This window comes from Pantherophis guttatus, chromosome 4 (assembly GCF_059756535.1).
Source record: "Pantherophis guttatus breed Tessera chromosome 4, ASM5975653v1, whole genome shotgun sequence".
Taxonomy (NCBI): domain Eukaryota; kingdom Metazoa; phylum Chordata; class Lepidosauria; order Squamata; family Colubridae; genus Pantherophis; species Pantherophis guttatus.
The window spans coordinates 125753002-125779955 of record NC_142066.1 but is presented as its reverse complement, the minus strand read 5'-3'; the positions used below and the strand labels follow the sequence as shown (position 1 = coordinate 125779955).

The window sequence follows — 26954 nt, the reverse complement described above, 5'->3', positions numbered from 1 at the left end:
GTTCCTTTTCCACTTTGTACAGTTAAAGGAACAGGGAATCTACAGGAATCACAGAATTTCTAGCAAGATGATGTAGAATAAACTGTGATCTTGGCTCCTGTTATTCCTCTTGGGTGTTACAAGCTCAAGGTCTCACATTTATTTAGTATTCATTTATTATTCCACTTTCAGTTGCTCAACTCTACGTTGATTTCAGCAACATCTGCACTTAACTTCAGCCACTTACAAATCCATAAGATTTTTACTTGAATGAGGGCTTCTTGTTCTTAGAAGAAATCTTGGTATTTAATTGATTGGTAAATGACTCTTCAACATCCTATTAAAAGTCATGTTGTGCCTGCTGCTGGTTAAGCCATATAAGTAATGATACGTAAATCATTACTTATTCAAGTGGAGTCAAGTCTATTGGCTCACACATAAACCATGATTTGTAAGCCAAAGCACATTTAAAACTAACAAACTAAATTTGTCTTTATACAATATAAGAATCCAATTTTTGTATTATATATTTGTTAAATTTATTATTTAATAATTCTTTAAATAAATTAATAATTAAATGAATAGTATAATAAGTATTTATTAAATAAATAAATATTATTCATTGCCGAATATGAAGAAATGAAAAACCATCTGTTTTGACTTAAAATATGGAATAGTAGGACAGATTACAGGGATAGATACTATGTCTTCGGTGGGCTAAAACCGGCGGTGGGTTGCCCCTGGTTCGGACCAGTTCGCAAGAACCGGTAATAAAACCAGCGGGAGGCTCTGCCCACCGACCCTGATGTCATCAGGAAGCTTCTGCGCATGTGCAGAAGGGTGCGCACATGAGGAAAGCAAGCACACACGCGCGGCCCCATTGCGAACCAGTAGTAAAGATAAGTAGAACCCACCCCTGGCTAAAACTCATTGAGATCAAGTTTTCATCATCATCATCATTCTGTTGGATATCATTATTCCTGCCATTAAATCACAGGGTAGGGATTTATATGTAGCCTTGGATTGAGTCATGGTCATAACTACATTATATTTCCATATGGCCTTGGATTCAACAAACTCTAATTTGGTATAGAGATTGCACTTAAATTAGCTATTGGCTAAATGTAAATAATGTGATCCGTCCCTCAAGACCTGATTGGATGTAACAGTCTGAATTTGGTGGTATTTTTATTTTATTTTGCTTTGTTCTCACCACTCAGATGAAATTCTATATGCATGATGTTTTGCCACCATAACTAGTATTTTTAAACAGGTACAAATGGGATAAGTGGAATAGAAAATGGAGGCCAGCTGCAAAGAGATGAAAACATTCTTAGTTGTAAACAAAGGGTATATGCAAACCTACCAACTTTCCTGGCTTTTCAGAACAGATTAAATAATTGCACTTGTACAGTGTTATCATCAACTCCTTCTGGTCAGTTCTCAGTGAAGATTGGGTGTGACTGAAGCATCCTGATTAGGTCATCTTGTTAAAGAGGCATTTTGAATCTTATATACTAAAATTAGTCATATGAGTAGGAAGGACACACAGCCATTAGATCAGAGGTTTCCCAACTTGGCAACTTTAAGACTCAAGGACTTCAAATCCCTGAATTCTGGAGGCAGCATGGGTGGCTGAGGAATTCTGGGGATTGAAATCCACAAGTCTTAAAAGTTGCCAAGTTTGGAGACACCTGCATTAGAGCATTCTTCCAATAGGTTCCTCGTGGATCATCTTCATCTATCAAAGGCAGTAATGACTAATAATAATGCAATCAATTTTTCACCCCAGTTATATGATTGCATCTCGCCCTCCCATTTCTGCCTAGCAAAAAAAGGTGACAAATATAAACACAGAAATATTTTAAATCAGCATTTAGATAGACCCAAAGGAAAGCTAAACAAAAGACAAACACTGCACACAGTAATTAAATCTCATCCAGAAGCATGCGTGATGGTTTTGCATCTGTTTCACGGCCTCTTACCTGAGCCTGGAACAGGTGTTGACGATGAGCACAAGGGAATGAGCAAGGTAAATAAAAAGAATAGTTAGGAAGCAAAGCATATTCACAAAAACGCAGGTGCTTCAAAGTGGTAAACTGATTCTCCTAATAAGGAATGGTTGTTGTAAACATAGATTATTTGTGGGGTTTTGCTTATAACATTTTATATCGAACTATGCTACTTTTTCAAAGTACAGGTAGTATGTGACTTATGACCATGTTTTGACCCATTTTATGATCTTTCTTGCCACAGTTAACACTGCAGATGTTAAGTTAATAACACAATTATTAAGTGAATCTGGCTTCCCCATTAACTTTACTTGTCAGAAGGTTGCAAAAGGTGATCGTATGACCCTAGGACACTGCACCTGTCATAAATATGAGTCAATTGCCAAACATCTGAATTTTGATCATGCAACCATAGGGATGCTGCAATGTATGAAAAATTGTCACAAGCCACTTTTTTTCAGTGCTTTGTTACTTTGAATGGTCAGTAAATGAACTCTTGTAAGTCAAGGACTATTTGTATTGGGTGAAAAGCGATACAGGTAATACTGCTTTTCTGGCTATATCCTTTTTTAGCTTATTCGATAATTAACTTTCACACAAGAGGTGCTCTCAAAGGCTAAGAACATTTCCAATTGGATTTTAATAGAGAACAGGAATGCTTTTGGAGACTTTATTTGCTATGCTCCATGAAAAAAAAAACATTCAATAACAGAAGAGCACAGTATGTTACAGCTCCAAAAATATTTTTCCAATACATGTTGGAAGCACATTTATTCCATAAATGTGTTTTGTAAAAGTTATTGGTTTGTTTCATACTCCAAAAACACACCCATATCTTCTTTTTTGAACCTGTTGCCTTGGATTTCTGTTAGATTCCATCTCACTTGGTTCTGCAATAATAGAAGCTGCTCTCCCAGCATCCTGGGGTGCATCAGATTTGGAGGGTGAGATCAAAAAAAGAAGGAAGCCATGTGTAAAAGGGACAGGGTTTCAACACATGGCTGCCTTGTGGCTGTCATCTTCCCTTTTTTATTCTCCTTTCTCTCAGATGGACAACCCTAAAGGCCGTTCTCCATCTATACCAGAGGTGGGGAACTATGGCCCCTTTATGACTTGTGGACTTCAACTCCCAGAATTCCTGAGCCAGCTGTCATAAAGTCATAAAGAGGCCATAGTTCCCCACCTCTGGTTTATACTGTGAGAATCTGCAAGTCTGTCTTATTTGAAACAACATGGAATTGAGACTTGAAACAAAATATTTTAAAACTACCCTATTTATATGATTCTTGGATAAAGAAATCAATGTTTGAGAAGACAGATAGACATGAATAATATGGTTTCTAAAAGCTTTAGAGGAAAAAAAAAGTCTGGATTGCGAATCTCAGAAAACAGCAACTATCACTTTTGGATCCCCTGAAAAGCATTCAGAAGCTTCAGTTGTTGCCGATTGTATCAGCCTGAGCAGTCTTTGAGTCCTCCTAGAGTAGCCCATGTTACACTGCTGCTCTGCAACCTGCACTGGCTACCGGTTTGCTTCTAGTTCAATTCAGAAGCAATTCAGTTCATTTATGATCCCTCCTTGGCATGAATCCAGGTTAGTTAATGAACCGCCTCATCCCGCTAGGACAAGATTGTCCCATGACGCAAGCAGAGGAGGCCGCTTGTGGATCCCATTGGTCAAGGAACTCTGGCTGGCGGGATTCAGGAGTAGAGTCTTCTCTTCCATAGCATTGAAACATCCTGCCCCCTGGGGTGAAGTCTCTTTCCCACTCCTACCCACCCCGCACCATACTTCTGTCCATCTGTAAGAGTCTGAAGAACTGGTATTGCCAGTTCGCCTGGGGACCCAATGGGGGAATATCACACTGGAGGTGGCTTCTAGATCAGGGGTTTCAAACTCACATTGTCACGGTGGTGTCATGTGATGTATTGGGACTTTGTTCCCCTTTGCCAAAATGGGCGTGGGCATGGCCAGCGCCTGACGCGTCTGGCCCCCGGGCCGGGAGTTTGACAGCCCTGTTCTAGATTGGTAGCAAAACCCACTTCCCCCCTCCCCCAGGCACCCTGCTTCCTTCTCTACCGTCTTTTAATTCATATTGCTGTACTTTTTTTATTTTAGGTTTCATTGTTTATTATTATATTTTTATTTTTATCATTTTACCTTCTACTGTTGTAAATTGGCCAGAATAGCCCCACAATGAGATGGGTGGCAAATAAATTTAATAATAAATAAAAAATTTAAAAATCTCCAGTTTTCAGATTTGAATTACAACTAGCTATAAATATGTTTATTTGCTTCTTGTCAGAAATTTAGCAGTAATAATAAAAAATATTCTTTAAATGCTTAAAAAAAATTGCCATTATTGTATATTGCATTCCCTTTGCTTTTTGCCACTTTACAATTAGAGTCACCTACTTTTTAGGTTAAATAAGAAGCATGTTAGAAACATAAAAATTAAAGTTCCTAATGAATATATAAATTAATCAAAATTGCTCTTCAGCCATGTATCATGTTTTAACCCTAACTTTTCCCTTTCAAAGGATGCTACAGTCTCTGTCCACCACTTTCACTACAGTCACAGGGTTGTCTACAACTTGATTTCTTTTAACTGGAGGTAGGACAAGTTAATTATATTTTCTCTGCAGCCTGGCTCTGCCATGAGTTAGAGAATAATTACAGATTTAACAAAAGGAGACTTTAACGAATAATCTAAGCTTTCAAGATCTCTGAACACTTTTCAGTGCAGTAGGTACACAATCGCCCCATTTTCTCATGATTTGGAGATATCTTTTAAAATGTTGCTGCTACAATTGCTGCAGCAGAAATTTCTTTGTGTGATCTATTGCTATAAAAAAAAAGGATGTGACACAAGAAAGGCATACTGCATTGATCTACTGGGGTTTGTGCTATCTCCATACTTCTCTTTCCATCCATGTGTGAAACTTAAAAGTCTTTTATCTCTTTGGAAAGCTACATAGATTTGTGTAACTAATTTAGAGAAACATTTCCACTGTTCTTCATTGTAGCCACTGTCCTGGATCTTCTCACAAAACACACTAGGAGATGAATCTATGTGGGGATGTGATTACTCCGTTTCACTAAAGCAGCGTTTCTCAATCTTTATTACTTCAAGCTGTACAGACTTCAAATCCCAGACTTACTCTGCTGGCATCGGGAAGCTAGCATGGCTAGCTGGGAAATTTTGGGAGTTGAAGTCCACCCATCCTAAAGTGCCAAATTTGAGAAACACAGATCTAGATACTTCATTCATTTCATTTTAAGTATCCTTTTGATCTAAACAAAGATGCCCATAACTATTTCCTTGCCAAATTCTGTTTTGAATTCCATCTTACATTAGTTTCACTAAATAGTATGTTCTCAGTATAAAGTATAAAAAATTATTATTACTTGCGAGACCGACTTCTGCCACCAATAGCCTCCCACCGGCCAGTCTGCTCACACAGAGAGGGACTCCTCAGAGTGCCGTCGGCCAAGCAATGTCGGCTGGCGAAACCCAGGGAGAGAGCCTTCTCTGTGGGAGCTCCTGCCCTTTGGAACGAACTGCCCCTGGAAATACGCAAGATCTTCGATCTCCGTGTGTTTCGCTGTGCCCTTAAGACCCTACTGTTTCACCAGGCAGGGCTAACTATGTAATTATTTTAAATTGGAAGTTTTAAATTGGGGGTTTTAATCTGGGCTGAAATTGTGTAATATTTTTAATAATTTTAAATTTTGATATTTGTATATTTTTTGTTTTAATAGGCTGTACACCGCCCCGAGTCCTTCGGGAGAGGGGCGGTATAGAAATAAAATTATTATTATTATTATTGTTATAATTGTTTGTTGTTGTTGTTGTTGTTGTTGTTGTTGTTATTATTATTATTATTATTATTATTAGACTATTGCAATTTTGAAATTGCAATTTTCATATACTTAGAAATATATTCTGGGAAAACACTTAAATATTAGAGCAATGAGAGACTGAAATATGAATCTGGATCAGTTTTTAGATACTCTCTAGATCTATTGATCTATCTACAATGAGCCATGGTGGCGCAGTGCTTAGAGTGCAGTACTATAGGCTATTTCGGCTGACTGCCAGCTGCCTGCAATTTGGCAGTTCAAATCTCACCAGGCTCAAGGTTGACTCAGCCTTCCATTCTTCCAAGGTGGGTAAAATGAGGATCCAAATTGTTGGGGGCAATATGCTGACTCTGTAAATTGCTTAGAGAGGGCTGTAAAGCACTGTGAAGCGGTATATAAATCTAAGTGCTATTGCTATTTTGATTCAGCACAGCCATTGGCTGATACTGTTTGAGAATTTACCGGTAAGTAAAATGAAATTTGGAAGGTATTAAGTTTACAAAGGCTAATAGGGATGAACCTTTCTAATAAAAAAATTATTATTATTAATTTTTATAATTATATTTTGTTATATTATAAAAAATAGATTTATAATTTATTATTATAAATCTAAATTTATAATAAACAATATACTGTTCTGCCACGAGAGGGCAGTAGAGTTGTAGAAATAAACCTTAGAAAACTTCAATATGTGTCCATCTAATTGTTCATTACTTTGATATCTGGCACATACTTCAATTCTCAATATTAAGTATGCAATTTGAAAGTAAAAAAAATGTTTTTGAAGTCATTCTATTGAAATATTTCTTTCTCCATACTATCTCACTTTTGGATGGCGTTTCATATTACATTCAGTTACAATGTTGCTTTATTAATTTAACACTTACTGTCTTCTAAACTAGAACTAATTACATTCCCTTAAGTGGAAAATCAAATCAGGAAGCCGTTTCCTTTTCAGCCTGCAAATTGTCAACACAAAGACATTTAACAAACGTACATGAATGGCTAACAGTGCCTCCTCTATTTATCCCTCTCTCTCCTACATGAAAGGGAATTTTATGGAAATATAAACCTGGACATTTCACTTGTTGAACAATATGCAAATTAATCAACCTTCAAGATGGACATAAAAGAGGACTGAGGAGACATACAAAGGCGACTTCCCCCTATTCAACTGCTTTGCACAAGGAGAAACAGTATTGCCATGCTTTAACATTTTGACTATGTTATGAATCACTTACTCAGGAAATCTATTACAGGGACCTAAATTAGGGTCCAATCTAGAATTATTAAAGTGTATTTTGGAAATTCAACACAGCACTGCAATTTCCCTCTGTTTAGATATCAGATTTCTCCCTTTCTCTTTTACATGGACACTCACATTATTTTACACAAAAATAAACGCTCATAATTGGTTTACAAAACCAATTAAAATCATGTTTCCTTGGAATGGCAGTGAAGTGATACCAAGAAGGGCTGTTCCTACACTGTAATTAAATGAGTATTAGTTAATAAGTTTTAATGCCTATTTAATTTTATCTGCATTGAATAATAGCACTGATGACTGAAGTCGTGTTTAGATGGTGTTATCAGTAATAATAATCTCAGAAAATACTTTTAGTTAGGGGTGAGAGTAATGGAGAAACACCATCATCAGATTTTATATATTATATAGACATGTTTTGTATGTATGTTTTGTTCTACTTAACAAAAGTAGAGATCATTTTAGCTAGTCAGTTAGGCAAAACATTGATTAATCTACACGATTTGCAGCTCTAATGTAAGTCAACAATACTGCCTCTGTTGACATTAAAAAGAGATATTCAATGACATTGATCTTCTAGGCAATAAAAATAATTAGCTCTCTATTGGATGCTCCATATAATATGATCCTATATAGTGGTGCTTTCCAAGCTTGGCAACTTTATGATGTCTGGACTCCAACTCCCAGAACTCCCCAGCTAGCACACTGGCTGGAGAATTCTGGGAGCTGCAGTCCGTGCAAAGTTCCCAAGGTTAAGAAATGCTGTTACATAGGTATTTTAATGAGAAGCAAGTCTCATTCTTGGGAAGGGAATACTGATGATGAGGACATAGAGATCACTTACCTGATTCACATGATCCAGTTTAGGGCAGGGCCTTCCACCATTGTAAGGCTTCTCCCGGAGCCATTTAGACCTGACTTTCACTCCACTCCCACACGATTTGCTACAGCGAGACCAATTGGACCACTCACTGAGTTTGCAGTCTGATGGACATGGAATGATGCAAGCCTCCTCAATGTAGCCTGGGTGAAGAGAAGTGGACAGTTCAGGACAACTACAAGCCTAGCTGGGCCACACCTAATGTCTTTCTCATCCCACACTCTTTTTCACAAGTGGGTGCTTCCCATAAGCACAAAAGCCATGCATGAAAGTTACTGCTCTCTTTTGATATTGACCTTAGCAAGTGGTACTCCTATGGAACATGAAGATTTTATTCCATTGACATATAATTGATATTGGTCTCTGCAAGTTCTCCAACTCCTCTAATAGTCAGCTAAACTGGTCACCCTCACCTTAGAGTAATGTTCTGCATCTATTTTGGAACAATTGCATTGGCTGACACCAGATTCTAGAATTCTAAGAGCTACACAATTGCTTTATTCCTTAGAATAGAATAGAGCTGGAAGGGACCTTGGAGATTTTCTAGTCCAGTCCCCTGCTCAAGCAGGAGAACCTATACTATTTCAGATAAGTGACTGTCTTGTCTCTTCTTAAAAAGCTCCAGTGATGGAGTGCCCATGATTTCTGAAGGCAAGCAGTTCCACTGGTTAATTGTCCTCACTGTTAGGAAATTTCTCCTTAATTCAAGGTTGCTTCTCTGTTTGATTAATTTCCAAGCATTGTTTCTGCCCTCTGGTGTTTTGTAGAATAATTTGAACCCCTCTTCTTTGTGGCAGCCTTTCAAATACTGGAATATTGCTATAATATTGCCCTTAATTCTTCTTTTCTTTAGACTAGCCAAACCCAAATCCTGCAGCTGTTTAGTCTGTTTAGTCTCTAGGCATTTGATCATCTTAGCTGCTCTTCTCTGAACTTTTTCCAAAGTCTCAACATCTTTTTTTTTGTATAGTGACTAAAATTATTTGCAGTATTCCAGGTGTGGTCTTACTAGGGTTTTATAAAGTGGTACTAATATTCCACATGATCTTGATTCTATCCCCCTGTTTATACAACCCAGGATTGTATTAGCCTTTTTGGTGGCTGCTGCACACTGCTGGCTCATATTCAAGTGATCATCTAAGACTCAAAGGTCCCTATCACAGTTACTGTTTCTGAGCCAGGTCTCGCCTAATCTGTACTTACACATTTGATTTTTCCTGTCTAAATATAAAACTTTGCTTTTCTCCACATTAAAATTCATTTTGTTGGATAGGGTACATTGTTTAAGTGTGTCAAGATCTTTTTGGATCCTGAGCTTGTCTTCAGAGGTGTTGGCTATTCCTGTCCAGTTGACAGTTTGTTTACAGCAGGCTTCACAATCTGATGCCCTCTGACGTGCTGGGACCACAGCTGTCAAAATTTCCCATCCTCTGTGGTTTTAGGATCCAAACTCTGATTTGACAGGACTTTCTTAGTGAAAAAATTCCTTCATCATTAAAGTTTTATTAAAATTCAGTGGAGAAGCTGATACACATCTCCAGAGACAATGCCAAAATAAAATCTGGGCACCTGCATGGTATCTTATTAGAATTTCTGCTCCTCCAATATCTCCAGTTCTGCTTTTCTGACAGCTGGAATGTAATTGACACCCTGCCTCTCATTACACCACTCCCTTTCCATTTGTCTCCACAGCTACATGTGAATAAAAATACCTTCCAAGTGAGGTTGCTGCTCTATTTTTCTGCTCTTCCCACTCCAGACAGGATTATCAATGATATGCATTTGCCTACTCACTCATATAAATGTGCTTGATCCTCTTAAAACTAGTAAGGTTTCGCACTTTGCATGCACTATTCAAACTGTAAAAAAAGACTGATCTACTACATCCAGATAAACAGCCATTTACCCTGTGTATTAGATGGAGAATAATTCCTTTGAAGGATTAGCAAGTGGCTTGTTCTAATTGACAACATTTTAAAGGTGATGTTAATACTGTTAAGCTAAGCATTGGGCACTTAGGATGATCAAACAAGCCTCTTTTATCATGAGAGTCTAAATCCTTGTCTTTTTAGAAATGTGCATGTATTTATACTAACATGGTGCTATAGGTATGATGTCCCTGCACAGATGGTAACCTTGGACCATGTTAGAAGCTAAAAGTGGACATCTGAGGAACCAAAGGGAAGTATCAGCACATTCCAGGCAACTTCAATATCTGCTAAAGTTTAAAATATTTAAGGTTGCCTGGAATATTTTATTTATTTATTTTTTATTTTTATTTTTTAAATTTCTATACCGCCCTACTCCCGAAGGACTCAGGGCGGTGAACAGCCAAGATAAAATACAGATAATACAAATATTAAAAGTCCCTTAAAATTATTAAATATTTTGGCCGAAACACAGATTAAAACACCCAATTTATAAAATCAAACGAATTAAAAATTTAAAAGAGGAGAGTTAGGCCAGGCCAGCCTGCTGAAATAAAAAAGTTTTGAGAGCACGACGAAACATGAGCAGGTCCGGGATCCTCCGTATCTCTGGGGGGAGCTCGTTCCAGATGGTAGGTGCCTCCACAGAGAAGGATCTCCCCCTGGGGGCCGCCAGTCGACACTGTTTGGCCGACGGCACCCTGAGAAGCCCCTCTCTATGGGAGCGTACTGGTCGGTGAGAGGCTATTGGTAGCAGAAGGCGATCTCGTAGGTACCCAGGTCCTAAGCCATGGAGGGCTCTAAAGGTGGTAACCAAAACCTTGAAGCGCACCTGGAAGACCACCGGGAGCCAGTGCAGCTCACACAGGAGGGGGGTCACATGAGAGCACCACGTCGCTCCCATAACCACCCGCGCGGCCGTGTTCTGGACCAGCTTGAGCCTCCGGGTGCTCCTCAAGGGGAGCCCCATGTAGAGAGCATTGCAGTAGTCCAGGCGGGAAGTAACGAGAGCATGACTGACTGTATTTAACGAGTCCCGATCCAGAAAGGGACGCAACTGACGAATCAGGCGGACCTGATAAAAAGTCCCCCAAGTTGCGAACCCTCTCCGTGGGGGCCAATGACTCACCCCCAATAGTCAGTGATGGCACCAACTGACTATATCGGGATGTCGGAAACCACAGCCATTCGGTCTTGGATGGGTTGAGCCTGAGTCTGTTTCTCCCCATCCAGATCCGCACGGCCTCCAGGCACCGGGACATCACTTCAAGGGCATCGTTGGGGTGGTCCGGGGTGGAGATGTACAGCTGAGTGTCGTCAGCGTACTGATGGTACTTCACCCCTAAACCACGGATGATCTCACCCAGCAGCTTCACATAAATGTTGAACAGAAGGGGCGAGAGGACCGACCCTTGTGGCACCCCACATACAAGGGGCCTTGGGGTCGACCTCTGCCCCCCTGTCAACACGGACTGTGACCGGTCAGAGAGAAAGGAGGAGAACCACTGTAGGACGGTGCCCCCCACCCCTAACTCCTCTAGCCGGTGCAGCATGATACTATGGTCGATGGTATCAAAAGCCGCTGAGAGATCTAATAGGACTAGGACAGAGGAACAACTCCTGTCCCAAGCCCTCCAGAGATCATCAACCAACGTGACCAATGCACTTTCTGTGTTGTACCCAGGCCTGAAGCCCAACTGGAACGGATCCAGATACGACGATTAATCCAGGTACTGGGGGAGCTGTCACGCAACCACACTCTCAACAACCTTCGCAACGAAGTGGAGGTTGGAGACTGGACAATAATTTGCCAACACTGCTGGGTCCAGGGAAGGCTTCTTGAGGAGAGGCCTCACCACCGCCTCTTTCAAGGCGGCGGCGAAGACACTCTCACTCAGAGAAGCATTTATAATCCCCTGGAGCCAGCCTCGTGTAACCTCCCGAGAGGCCAGCACCAACCAGGAGGGACATGGGTCCAGTAAACATGTGGCTGCGCTCAGTCTGCCCAGTATCCTGTCCACATCTTCGGGCGTCACAGAATCAAACTCTTCCCAGATAATACTCACAAGACCTGCCTCTGTCCTCCCCCCTGAATCTATCCAGTCAGAGTCCAGGTGTTCCCGAATCTGAGCGATTTTGTCATACAGATACTGTACAAAATCCTTGGCTCTACCCTCCAAGGGGTCCTCCCACGCTTCCTGGTGGAGCAGGGAGCGGGTCACCCTAAACAGGGTGGCCGGGTGATTATCTGATGACGCAATAAGAGCGGCAAAATAATTATACTTCGCCGCTTTTATCGTCACCAGGTAGGTCTTAATATGAGACCTTACCAGTGTTCGGTCAGATTCAGAATAGCTGGCCCTCCAACTGCTCTCCAGGTGTCTTTTCTGGCGCTTCATCTCCCTCAGCTCCTCGGGATATGTTGATATCTCCCCTTGGTTTCTCAGATGTTCATTTTTAGCTTCTAACATGGTATAATGCTGGAAGCTGGAAAGCATGCGCAAGATGGCGGTCGCGTGGTGAAGCGCTGCGGTGAGATGGAGGACTTTTCGGGGCCTTAGGGGGTACTACAGGGGAGCTCGACCATCAGCAACCCCTGGTTTAGTCAGATGGGTCCGGGGCGAGGGTTTTGAGACCTTCCTCGCCCCTGGACGTTCCTGGAGTCGGAAGCGGCAAGGGAGAGTGGAAATTGTGCCGCTCCGACGCTGCCGACGCTGCTGAGAGAGCTGAGAGCCGAGAGCGGAGGCCCTGCTGGAGGGGAGCAGAGAGCGGAGCCGAAAGCTGAGGCATGGTGGCTTATCGGGCGAGAACCGAGAGAGGAGAACTGAGAATGGAAGCGCTGCTGGAGTGGAGAAGGGTGAGAAAAGAGAGCAGAGCAGCGCAGAGAGCGGAGATATGGTGGCTTATCATCGCGGTGGCGGGCTCAGTCAGTGGAGCTCGGGGCGAGGGTTTTTTAAGCCCTCCCTCGCCCCTGGATAAGCCCAGAGGCATTGGCAGAGAAGATGAAGGAGGAGGAATGGCTTTGGGGCAGCGAGTGGTGGCAGCCCGTTGAATTTCCACCTAACCCACTCAGAAACTGAGAGGAGTATAAACGGGTCTTGGGATTGGAGAAGAGAGACCCCCCCTCGGAATATCCTGGTGGCTGCAGAGGACCTGGAGGCCTCCTGTGACATTTAATGGAGGCTGGGGTCTGGAAGAACTGAGGAAAATAGGGCTGGTGGGTGACAGAGGGTTTTCCCTCGTATGGATACCAGCCCTTTTTCCTCCCCCTCCCGGGTACTGTGTCCGCCTAAATGGGCTCATTATTTGCCCTGAGTGAGTCCTCTCTCTCTCCCCCCTTTCTTCCCCTTTTCCCTTCTTCCCCCTCCTTTCTTCCCCCCCTTTTTCATCGGGACTTACTCGGATGTGATCTTGAGTGTAAGACTATGCCAAGGATTTCCCATCTTTGCCCCTGAAGTGACTCACTGACTGACTGATAGACTGATAAACTCTTCCTCTGACCATGGGTCAGCCAATTAATGCAACTGTTGAGGGGTCCTTTATTACATCATGAGTCTCGTCTGTCGGAGAAGTTTTTTTCGATCTACGGCCCCTTGGGGGCCCTGCCGTGAGAGGGCAGGCCGGAGGCCGTTCCCATTGGATGAGATAATCAGGACCCTCCTACTGTCGTGGGAGGACAGTAGAGATACCAATAGTACATTAATGAACAAATGGCTGTGTTACATCTTTTGTGAAGTCCCCTGTTTGAGCTCCGTGCCTCCATTGCTGCATCTTGGAGATGTACACGACTGCGGATCTTCTTGCACTGCGAGATTCCCCCCTCTCGCAGATGTGGCCCTCATCGTTATCGAGGGCCCACCTCAATGACGGGCTTTGGGACCCAGAGAGGTGGCATGTGAAAACTAGGGGGTTGAGGGCTTTTTTATCAAATTTTTTAGTTAAATTTTTAAGGGGTCTCAGGGAGGGGGAGGGTCAAATTAGAACTCAGGTTGTGGGTTTGGGGGAAAACCCACAAGGGGGAGGGTCGGGGTTGGGTCTGGCCACAAGCACGGTGGGGGGGGTGGGTGGGCCCGGGATCGAGGGGGGGGTTAGAGCTCAACCGGATAGTGTTTTGAATATCAATACTGTGGGTGGGAGAGGTAGATATGGCGGGAGCAGGGGGCCATATCATGTTAGGGGAGCGCGCACTTGCTGTTTACGAGCAATGGCGTGCTCCGGCCCCCAAAGCTCCACCCGTCTCCCAGGTTGCATAGACCCTCAGGGCCCGGGCCTTCGGCTGATGCTGTGCAATGCCAGGTCCGTAGTAAATAAAGCCCCCCTCATTTGTGATCTTATTCAGGAGGGGGGTGCGGACCTGGCAGGTGTTACGGAGACCTGGTTGGGCCTGGAGGGGGGGTTCCCCTCATTGAAATGTGCCCTCCAGGTTTCCTTGCTTTCCATCAGCCGAGGTCACAGGGGAGGGGTGGGGGGGGTAGCGGTTATCATTAAGGAAGATCTGAAACCGAGGGAGGCCACTGTCCCTCAGACGACCGGCTGTGAATCCCTCCTTGTGAAATGGGGCCACGGGGTTCAGATGGGTTTGCTGATCATGTACCTGGCTCCCTGCCACGTGGCAGCAGCCCTGCCCGAGCTACTCAACGTCATCGCTGCGATGGCAGTTGATATCCCCAGGCTTATGGTCATGGGGGATTTCAACCTGCCATCCGTGGACGAGGCGTCTGAGGTAGCTCAGGAGTTCATGGCTTCCATGACAGCTATGGACCTGACCCAGTTAATTCATGGCCCTACCCACACGGGGGGAAACACGCTGGATCTGGTTTTTGTCTCTGGACAGTGGTTGAGTGATCTCGAGATAGGGGATATAGTCACCGAGCCCTTGTCATGGTCTGACCACTCTCTCCTTCGTCTCGACCTTCGAATCGCTACACCCTGCCGCAGGGAGGCGGAGCCGGTAAGATGGTTCCGCCCCAGGCGCCTGATGGAACCTGATAGGTTCCAGATGGAGCTTGGGCCATTCCCTGAGTCTCTGGCACATGCCTCGACTGGAGACCTAGTGGCCGCCTGGGATAGGGCGGCCGCTGGAGCTCTGGACCGGGTCATGCCTTTGTGGCCTCTGACCCGGCGCCGATCTCATTTAGCTCCTTGGTTTACTGAGGAGCTGAGGGAGTTGAAGCGCCAGAAAAGACGCCTAGAGAGTAGTTGGAGGGCCAGTCGCTCTGAATCTGACCGGACACTGGTAAGATCTCATATTAGGAATTACCTAGTGGCGATAAAAGCAACGAAATGTAGTTATTTTGCTGCTCTTATTGCGTCATCAGATAATCGCCCGGCCGCCCTGTTTAGGGTGACCCGCTCCCTGCTCCACCAGGAAGTGCGGGAGGACCCCTTGGAGGGTAGACCTGAGGATTTTGTTCAATATCTGTATGACAAAATCACTCAGATTCGGGAAGATCTGGACTCTGACTGGGTAGTCTCAGGGGGAGGGACTGGGGCAGGTTTTGAGAATGTTATCTGGGATGAGTTTGATCCTGTGACCGCTGAGGACGTGGACAGGATTCTGGGTAGACTTTACGCGACCACTTGTTTATTGGACCCGTGTCCCTCCTGGTTAGTGCTGGCTTCACGGGAGGTGACACGAGGCTGGTTCCAGGGGATTATAAATGCTTCGTTGGGTGAGGGTGTCTTTCCTGCCGCCTTGAAAGAGGCGGTGGTGAGGCCTCTCCTCAAGAAGCCTTCCCTGGACCCGGCAATGTTGGTAAATTATCGTCCAGTCTCCAACCTTCGTTTTGTGGCGAAGGTTGTTGAGAGTGTGGTTGCGCAACAGCTCTCCCAGCACCTGGATGAAACGACGTATCTGGATCCGTTCCAGTCGGGCTTCAGGCCCGGGTACAGCACGGAAACGGCATTGGTCGCGTTGGTTGATGATCTCTGGAGGGCTCGGGACAGGGGGTGCTCCTCTGTCCTGGTCCTGTTAGATCTCTCAGCGGCTTTTGATACCATCGACCATGGTATCATGCTGCACCGGTTAGAAGAGTTAGGGGTGGGAGGCACTGTGTTGCGGTGGTTCTCCTCCTTTCTCTCTGACCGGTCGCAGTCTCATATGTGGGGTGCCGCAGGGGTCGGTCCTCTCGCCTCTCCTGTTCAACATTTATGTGAAGCCGCTGGGCGAGATCATCCGTGGTTTCGGGGTGGAGTACCATCAGTACGCTGATGACACCCAGCTGTACATCTCCACCCCGGATCACCCCAATGATGCCCTTGAAGTGATGTCCCGGTGCCTGGAGGCCGTACGGATCTGGATGGGGAGGAACAGGCTCAGGCTCAACCCATCCAAGACCGAGTGGCTGTGGTTTCCGACGTCCCGATATAGTCAGTTGACGCCATCACTGACTATTGGGGGCGAATCACTGGCCCCCACGGAGAGGGCTCGCAACTTGGGCGTCCTCCTGGATTCACGGCTGTCTTTAAAAGAGCACCTGACGGCCGTGACCGGGAGGATTTTTTATCAGGTTCGCCTGATTCACCAGTTGCGTCCCTTTCTGAATCGGGACTCGTTACGCACGGTCACTCATGCCCTCGTCACCTCCCGCCTGGACTATTGTAATGCTCTCTACATGGGGCTCCCCTTGAGGAGCACCCGGAGGCTCCAACTGGTGCAGAGTGCGGTCGCGCGGGTGGTAATGGGAGCATCATGGCGCTCCCATGTGACACCTCTCCTGCGCGAGCTGCACTGGCTCCCGGTGGTCTTCCGGGTGCGCTTCAAGGTTTTGGTTACCACCTTCAAAGCGCTCCATGGCTTAGGACCTGGTTATCTATGGGACCGCCTACTACCACCAATAGCCTCCCACCGGCCAGTACGCTCTCATAGAGAGGGACTCCTCCGGGTGCCATCAGCCAAACAGTGTCGGCTGGCGACCCCTAGAGGGAGAGCCTTCTCTGTGGGGGCACCTACCGTCTGGAATGAGCTCCCCCCAGAGATACGGAGGATTCCGGATCTGCGCACCTTCCGCCGCGCTGTGAAGACTTTTTTATTCCATCAAGCGGGCTTGGCCTAATCTCCTCCCTCTTTTAATATGTAAATTTTAATCTGTTTTTAAATTATTGGGGTGTTTTAATCTGTCTGGGCCAAAATGATTTAATTTGATTTTATCTGGTTTTAAATTTTGTGTATTTATGTATTTTATTGCTTGGCTGTTCACCGCCCTGAGTCCTTCGGGAGTAGGGCGGTATACAAATCAAATAAACATAAACATAAACAAACATAAACATAAACATAACAACAACAACAACAACAAACAACAGTTTTAAGAGGATCAGCCACATCCTGAATATCAATTTGCAGGGGAAAAAGGAAAAATGGATTGGAAAGTTCAGTTTGAAATTCTTTTTATTGTGCACTCTGCATATGTGGGGAAATATAGCAACATTTTGTTGCAGATGAAAATTTATTCCATAGAGTTTAAATATTTGAATGGTCATCCGCTGCACTATTTTTTTTCCCTCTTAATCTCAAAGCCTTTTGAGATTGCCCAAATGGCCATGAGCAGCTTTTATTAGTTCGTGGCATTTCAACTGGTAAACATCGTCATCATCAGAACAGGGGTCTATTTTGTTTTGACTCAGTTTATGACAAAATCCTGTTTTAAAAAAAGGCCTTTTAATTTTAACTAGATTGGTGCTGCTTTCTATTTTTGCTAATTGCATCTCACAAAAATCTCTCTGAAAAGTGACATGAAAATTGCTTCCTACTTTGGAAAATTGCTTAAATAAATAATATGAAGCAAATATATGACTGTCACTCTGCACTTCATAGCACTTGCCTTTTAATTCATGCATGTTAAATATGTCCCATGTGATTTAAGCTTTGCTCTGTGAGAGTTATTGTAGAAACTCTTAACGTGCCTGCTACTGCAGTAAAAGAACTAGAGCAGTCAGAAATTTGCATTGCAATTTCTGAAACATTTTCTTCTGATGAGAAAGAAATGTCTACTTTAGTCTCAGAGAGTTTAGTAATCTTATTTCAGATTTCTCTTGATGGTATTTTTGAAATTACTTAATCTTTGGATGTGTGAGTGCTACTGCTGCTGCATCTTTTCACAAATCTTAATCTTCCCAGGTTATTCATACTTCTTACTCTAAAAAAAAAAATCTGGTGGCTTTAATTGAAGCAAGGGAAGGCAGAAAAGCAGCAGATTGCTGGAGAAAATATTGCACAGAGAAAGGCAGCATGTTCACATACACAAATTCCACCCAATGCCACATTACTTTTCTTCTCCTTTAAAATATATTTCACTAGCAATTTCTATTTTTATCAGTCTGAATAAGGACTGTTGAAAAAAATGCAGAATTTTTCAATGGCCTTCAAAAGGTCCACTGGCATAGAAATGGTGATTAAGAACAACTTGGTTGAGAACAACACAAGATGACGCATGGGTGTCCTTGGACTGGATAACGGGCACATGTAATTGTAGGTCAGCAGAACCACAGAAGCAGAATGAAAATGCAGCCCGAAGCCTTGAATTGAAACAGATGCTCACTCCTCCAAACAACATCATGATCAAATCCAGGGAAAGGCATTCAGAAGGATTATTAATTTAGGTTAGCAAAGAGCGCATCTAATCTGCCAGTACACAATAAGCTATTTCAAACACGAAGCAGCTGATGATAGAAAACAATGTTGTGGGTCACCCACTTTAGTTCCAATTTCAGAAAACAAAGGTCTTCTACGAAAAAGGAATTCAACTGGAAAAATCCAGCAAGAACACTTCTGTTCTTAAGGCAATGGAAAAATTTCTCTATGGGCTTCTAGAAGTCAAAATTGAACTGAATTCGAATTATACCTTGATTTAAGAAAAAAACAAGCTAATCTATTTTTAATTGTTTCTATTTTTACTCTTCATTACAAGACTATTAATAAATTCATAACATCATGCATGCTTTTCCTATTTGCCATTAATTATGTGGAAGCCAGTGACCAACTCAAATTTGGTTTTGCATCTTTATCCTGGAACATGTATATTTGCCTTAATTCGTGAAGCCAATATTCCACATAGAGCAGAGGTTAAAGTATCAGACTAGAAACTGGCAGATAGAGAGTTCAACCCCATCTTGGGCACGAAGTCAATCAACTTGTAGGCAGATGATGGCAATTTCTGAAAATCTTGTCAAGAAAATGTCACGGACGTGTCCCAGTAGTCATCAGGAGTCAACTCAAAGGCATACACACACATATACATGCACAAATCTTCCTTACACTTCTCACACAATCCTATGTTTCATTTAAGGTGATCTGACTAGGTAGCCTTCAAGTCTTACACGAATGATAGCTACTGGTTTTGATGCCTACATTATTATTATTGTGGATTTTTATTTTTGTTTTTTGTTTGTAAAATCCAAAGTGCAGAAAATTTAGGGAGGAGAAGAGAACTTAGATCTTGCCCATCCCTTTATTATAAAAGGAACAATATAACAAAATGGTATTTGTAATCCATGAGGTGTGGAAGGTACTAATTAAGGAAGGCTATGTTATTTATTTCAGGATCATTGTCTAATATGCAAACAGTAATTAAGTATTTTATTTGGAATTTGTAGAGTTGTATACTAAACCTACAATCATAAGAAAAGTTTTTGGTGATTTTAAGGTAAGTGGACATCAACTCCCAGATCTCGTCAGTTAACATACTGGCTGGGAAATTCGAAGAATTGAAGTCCACATATCTTAAAGTTTTCAAGGTTCAACAACATTGGTTTAAATGATTACTCCAATAAACTGAAGTAAACAGGCTGCAGGAAAAATATACGGAATCCCAGCCATTATATCAGTTACAGGAGACTGAAGATGAAAAACTATATATCCACGAAGATGGAAAAATCAGTATATACCAGTTATCTCCTCAGGCTTATTTTTGTTAGCTAAATCTGCACTATTAAAAAAAAAAAAAGGCTCAGCATAATACAGTAGCAGGAATTTGCATAGACTTGGCATTTCTCTACACAATTGCTTAACTGAAGCATTACATGTTCTGTTTGAGTCTTGCAGCCCCTGCAGGATACATCTCAAATGTTTTGCTTCAAACATCGTCACAGACCAGAGCCCACTCCGTTTCCTATGCAAAGCCTGCAGCTGTTTTAAAATTCTTTCTTTCCTTATCTGCTTCTTTTTCATTTCTCTGGTGCATAAGTTAGAACCTGCCAACAGGTATTTCTTTTCCCTGTATTCTTTTCTTGCTTGTTGAGAAATTGACACATCTGTTGCATTAATTGCCATAGAATTGCTGTTCCAGGCTTAGATTAACCTGATTGCTTACTGGAAAATGGAAGAGAAGAAGGCCACATACAATAAAATGAGGACCCAGATTGTTGGGGGCAATATGCTATTTAGTATACTGTCTTTGGTGTAAGCCGCCCAGAGTCCTCGGAGAGTGGGCGGCATAGAAATATGAATAATAATAATAATAATAATAATAATAATAATAATAATAATGTTTCCATGCTAATAACTAGCTTTGCTGTTTTCTCAAGAAGGTGACCCTCCTCCTGAGAGGATTATATAGATCTATTTTCGTCTTGTGATTAACAAGAGCAATCAGGAACCAAAAAGCTGAGTATCTGGCGTAAAGAAATACACTAATGCATTAAAAAAAAAAAAGTCAACATGTGATAGTGCTATATGACTGCAAACCTCCTGGACAAGGACAAAATACACTCACTAAATTCTGTGATTTGTAGTGACTTCTATAACTAATACTAAATATTAGATACTAAATTTTGTTGCAATTATAATGCATCATCATAAAATTGTCTCATTAAACAGATTTAAAGGACAATAATACATATTAAATATTGAGTTTTGACATTATATTTAGTGACAAATCAACCATGGTTTTTTTAAAATTCAGGGCCAAATCCTACTTTTAAAGTCCTTCATATTGAAAAAGGCAGATTTTAATGCCTCATTTGAAATAAATAAAATAATTTGTTTGTGGTGAAATTCAAAAAGGTTCTCAGCACATAATTTCTTGTTATTCTATTTTTTTATCAGGAATTGACTGTTAAGTAACAATACAATATTGTATGGATCAGTCAAAAAGCTGCTCAAAGTGGATAAACCGTGTAGTCCTGTAAGCAAATGTATGAAAGACCTTTTTTAAAAAAAGTGAAAAGAAACACACACACACCTCCCCTTAAAATAAATTAACTCCCCGCTTCTGGTCTCCTCCAGGAAGAATTTGAGAGGAAATTCCCAACACTTTCAATGTCCAGTTTGATTTCCTTCCTTTCAATTTCTGCAGGGCACCTAGTAGGATTGTGGTGCACACACAAAAAAGAACATTGATTTCATCATGTGGTTGTGACTGTCATCTTGATTTTTTGACAGCTCCTGCAGATTGTTTTCAGAGATTTTGAACCAATTCTCATTAGCTCAAGCCAGTATGGTTCATTCAAATAATTGCTGAAATAGGAGTTCTGCAAATTGTTAAGATTGGAATTGGTTTCTAAGCAAACCAGCAGTTGATTGCATAGTAAAGAACACTACACCATCAACAATATGAGCAATTATAAATAGTAATATGAGGCATATACTGGGCATCGTGATAAATTTGGGCAGTGCAAAATTGGTTAGGTCTTTATTGCTGTAGAAAGTACATCTAATTCTAACTTTCTGGTGTTAAATTCCCTACATTTGGTGAATTATCATACATCTCTCATTCTTTGGCCAAATGTCTTTCCATATTTATGGTGAAAATTAACTGTATATATATATATATGCAACCATGGAAACTGAGAAATAAAGGACAGACAGAAAGTAAGTTAGAACAGAAGAATCAGAGAATTGGACATGTAAGGAGGTTTGTAGGTTCAGAAGTAGGTAAGAAGATGGCAAACAATGTATATTGATAGCTTAGCAGAGGGATAAAGCAAACATTTAATTTAAATGGAATATTAGTCAGTTAAAAAAATCAGCTATAATGGAGGGGGGGGGAGGAAGATGGCTTATAAATACCAAGCAAATTTTGAAAGAAAAATCTATATCCCCATCTCTAAAATATGTCAGCCATCTTCTATACCAAATAATTTGCTGTGCTAGATATCTCTATGAAAATATAATTCAGTAAGGAATATCAGGATGTGATAAAACAGCTACTCACCTGTCTGTCCTGTTTATGTACATAATGATGTGTGTGTACATCTGTGTCTACGTGAGTGTGCATACTTTAGATGAAACAAACAAGCAGTGTGTTTGGAAGCTTAGAATTAACTGCTTAAAATAATGGATTGCAGTAAGGCAAGACGAAAAGGAGACAGATTTTTAAATAATAGCTGGACACTCACTTAAATGAGTAGGAAACATGGTAAAATTCATATGCCTGCCCTTGTACATCTTACATGTCCTTGACAATAACAAGGCAGAGATGCTTCAGAACCTACAAAAGAGCATCTCAAATGAGTATCTTTTCATGTAATTTAGACAGTGACTATGAAGTATTTTATACTTCATCATTCACTATTATTCTTTTCCCTAATGAAGCTGGATAGAATCAAAAGAAAAGCTCATCTTATCAGCAGCATCTAATAGAAAGGCAAAGGTCAATAGCAATTATCCAAGCACATTAAAGGGATACTTTTCTAAATAATAAAAAGAAGAAACCAAAGAAGTAGACGTTAATCTTTCCACAGAAAAACAAAACATCACTCTATTGTTTTATTTTTGCATCTTTTATATCACTCCTACATCAAAGGCAAACCTGGGCCCTGTAAATAACATAACAGTACAAACATAATCCTATATAAAGCTGGACACATTCTGAAAAGACACAGCAACCTTATAAAGAACAATTGAAATCCACTTCTATGAACAAAGATTTATAGAAATATGAGGTAGAAATTATGGAACCCCATGTTTAAGATACTGATCTTCTGTCTTACAACTGATTTTCCAGGGTTTAGACAAGGATAAGACTTCTTGTATTTTCTTTGACTTTCAAAGGTATTTACAATCCACCTGACAGTATTTGTATTCATGAGTCTGTCACAAGAGTCCACAAAATGATGAATTGAACTATGGCATGTCTTTTATCTTGTTCTTAGGATTAGCCTCCAAGGCTTCAATGGCATACAGCAACTGATCTTCTGCATCAGCAATTTTGTCTCTTCTTTTCTGAAGAGAGGCTACCCTAGTTTTTCATGCCGATGGACAAGTCAGAGGTTATGACATATGGAGAAATTAGAAGGGGTAACACTAGACAAAATGGCAACAGAATCTCTCTTGTGAATTGAAATATTAGAATATGGTATCAATCAAGTCTGTCTTAAGAAATACAGCACTTTTGACAAAATGATCTAAATATCTGAGGTTCTTAAGACTGTATTGTCTTTTCTCTCCAATTTCCCCAGTTTGGCTGTTTCCAGACATGCTAAAACTTGTATATCCAAGATTTTACCACTTCTGACTGCTGTGCTAGAAATTTGAGAGTTGCAGTATGAAAATAACTGAATGATTTCTTTGGAATTTTCTTAGAACATTTTTTAACAAAATAGTACTACATAATTTATTTAACTCCCTAAATACAAGCTCATTTATCTGAATGGTCTATTAGATGTAAGATAAATAGAGTAATAACTTGCATTGTTTATATTTCCAACTTGTCCAAATTTTTATTTGCAAAGAAAGGTGACCAAGTGATTTCAACTAAATTCATTCCATGCCAGAATATGACTTTATCATAGACAATTTATGCTCTTTCTGTTCTAATTCTGATTCACTGTGGATACAGCTCTTATTTGATGTATGATAATATTGATGTTGTTAAGTTTACAAGATTTGTATAATGGAGATGCACTGATTTGTTTTTTAAAAAATTCTGCTAGACCTAACATGTACGGTGAAGAAAGGAAACTGTACATTCTTTTTAAAATAACTCCTACATCAACTGCCTAGAAGGGGGACAGGAAAGGAAGGAAGGAAGGAAGGAAGGAAGGAAGGAAGGAAGGAATAATATCCTTACTACATATTCTATGCCTTTTTAGAGTCATGTTCCATTGATTCAAATAAAAACTATCTTTTAATTAATAGCAATGTAGGACACAGAAACAAGGAATTGTTTAACTGAGTATTCAGGTATAATAGCATTAGTTCTGATTCATTGTATATTTATTTATTTCATCAATGACTTTATAAAATATTTGAAATGGCTAATAACAGAACACATACTATTAAAAACAACTGGGTAAATAATTTTACATATTGTGTAAGGCATATTGCAAGGCAAACAACTAAAATATATTCTATTTTATTTTGTCTTCCTGTCTCATAATCTTAGGATAATATATTAAAAGACATTTTAAAACGTTAAATATAGTGTTGCCTGCAACCATATGGAATCATTTAGAGCATCCAAAAATTATTACTCAAAGCACAAGCAATAAAATAAGAAATTCACATGGATATTCCCAACAGCTGCTCTGGAAGCATTTTCCAATACTCTCCTCTAATCTCTTGCTTAAGCCTTGCAACCACACAAAATTGTGTAGAGTCAGCACAAATCAATGTATCTCATTTAATTAATGCTAAAGGGGAAAATAATCTCACACTAATAAGGCAGCTGACAAGCCATTCTGGACTGGTTGAATGTGCCTAAGGCCTTAAAAACAGACTGACACAAATTAAGAAGGGCATTATGACCTGTAAAAACATTAAATCTTACTGTTGCATCTGAGTGCTGACCATAAAAAGAGTTACAAGAGATGATACACCTAATTCCCAATTGCCCTATTAAACATCATGATCTTGGACTACCGTGATAAAAAGTGTCTGCCATCATTTGGTTCTAAAACAATGGAAACATCTGTAAGGCTGCTAGAATAATATCTAGGGGAAAAAAAGAACTTTGGAATTGTTTACAACTATGAAACACCGAGATACTCAAAGATGGGCTAAGGAAATTTCTTTTAAAAGATTGCAGTTCAAGACAAATAAAAAAATCAAACATAAATTTCAGTGGAAATAGTTTGCTTCTAAGCAACAATGATGGCAGATGCGGCAGCAGTATGCTGGAAAGAAGGAAAAGGAGAAGAAGGAGAAGGAGAAGGAGAAGAAAGAGGAGGAGGAGGGTAGGAAGAGGAGGGAGAGGAGGAAGAAGAAGGAGAAGAAGGAGAAGGGGAAGGAGAAGGAGAAAAAGAAGGAAAAGAAGAAGGAGAAGGAGAAGAAGAATTATTTTAGCAATCAGATTCTACCTTTATGAGTGCATAGCCAAGAAGGCAATAAAGTAAAGATGATCCACTTCATCCACCCACCACATTTAATGGATGCTTGCTTTCAAAAGGAATAATGTCATGGCTTTGGAAAATGTCATCTAGATTATCAAGTAACTAAACCATGGTTTACGGTAGGCATCCAAGGTAAACCATCCCAGCAAATATCTGTCTGACTTCTACATGACCACATCAAAAGAAGAGAAGCCCACCACCTCTCCAGATTGTTGATTCTAAGGTTGATCTGTTCTTACTGTTAGGATTTCCCCCCTTTTTCCTGCAATTAAAATCTATATTTTTATAACTTGAATTCATTAATCCTTGTCCTGTATTGAAGTAGTTCATTTTGCTGTTACCAGCCCTGTGGTGTATCAAGTTCATCAAAATAGCAGATAAAATATTATCACACAAAGTTTGAACTTCTCTCTCCTTAGTGGCATGGGGACCCCTCATTTCAATTAGTTCCTGTGCTACAGGATGAAAAACAGTCTATTCAAGATCTTCAGCTTCTGAATTTGAAGTCATAGACGGATACATCATACAATTTAAGGCCCTGTAGTCTCCAATTCCAAAACTGTTCCCAAAATTACATGGTTATGTAGAAATTGAAATGACAAATCATGCAAGCATCTGACAATGTTTTGTCTATATTAAAAAATAAATGAACAAAACGAATACTATACAATATTCTCCAGTGTTCAATTCAATATTTAATGTAAATACTGGCTCTCTTCTGTCAGCATCAACACCAGTAGTAAAAAGAGTCTGGAATAAATCATTACAGTCAAATATAAAGATTCTACTAAAAATAGACATCAAATAGACATCAATAGACAAAATAGACATCAATTGCTGAGAAATAGAATTTATATTAATCTCATGTGCTATCTTTTTTGAGATATAATACAGGATACTTGTTGGATTTGGTTTAATGCTTTTTATATCTGCAGTGGAAGATGGAGGTTAGTGGCAATTGCACATATCAGAGGCATGCGATTTTTAATGTGTATTGTAGGGCTGCTATTCCTTCTAAAGGATCATCATTAATCCATTTTTATTACTGGAGGCATAAATTGCCTAAGCAACCTGAATAGCCTTTTTCCAGCCTAGGATAGTAAGTCAACTATGCATTTATAGGACAGAGAAAGTTCTTCCTTGGTTATCTGTGCTCTGATAATCACAGGGACTGGGCTATCTTTCAAAAGATTATGGATGTGTCAATTAGTTATGAGTAGAACTGAGAGACCATGAACCAAGTATGAGAGAAATGAATAAACCCCATCATTCTTGCCATCCTCAAGGTCTCCTATTTGATTTTCATGTGTAATTCAATAGATAACCTTTACACTTTTTTCATAGGTTGGGACAAAGTATCTATAAGGTCATCTCTGTTTACAACCACAAGCAGAGGTGGACTGCTACCAGTTTGTACCAGTTCTCCCAAATCAGATGTTAATTTTCTGAGCAGTTCGGAAAACCAGTTGTTGGAAGAAATCTTTTCTCACTTTACAGGGCTAATTCTGCAAGGAAGGCAGGAAAGAAACATTCTGATATGGCTGTATTTCTAGCCTAATCCTTATCTTAATTGCCCTGCTGCTTTAAGTGTTTTCAGAAACTGCTTCTGGGTTAAGCTTGATACATTGTAAGCCTTATGCCCAGACTTTCTGTCTGTAGACTGAGCTTCTCCGGAGTCCACCCTCCCCCCCCCTCCCCGAGTTTTTTGTGGTACTTTTATTCCTGGGCTTGACTTTCTTAAAGATTGTTAAAGGGTTGT

The 26954-nt window shown here is 40.9% G+C and overlaps 1 protein-coding gene across 8 annotated transcripts in view; it reads right to left on the bottom strand.

Annotated features, from left to right (window-relative positions):
• THSD7A (thrombospondin type 1 domain containing 7A) overlaps positions 1-26954 on the bottom strand; it is a 308047-nt gene that overhangs the window by 31500 nt on the left and 249593 nt on the right. For all 8 annotated transcript variants that reach the window (XM_060685655.2, XM_060685658.2, XM_034401949.3 and 5 more), the window contains one exon: positions 7965-8143. In XM_060685655.2, coding sequence (XP_060541638.1) covers positions 7965-8143 — 179 coding nt within the window. The remainder of the gene's footprint in view (positions 1-7964; positions 8144-26954) is intronic.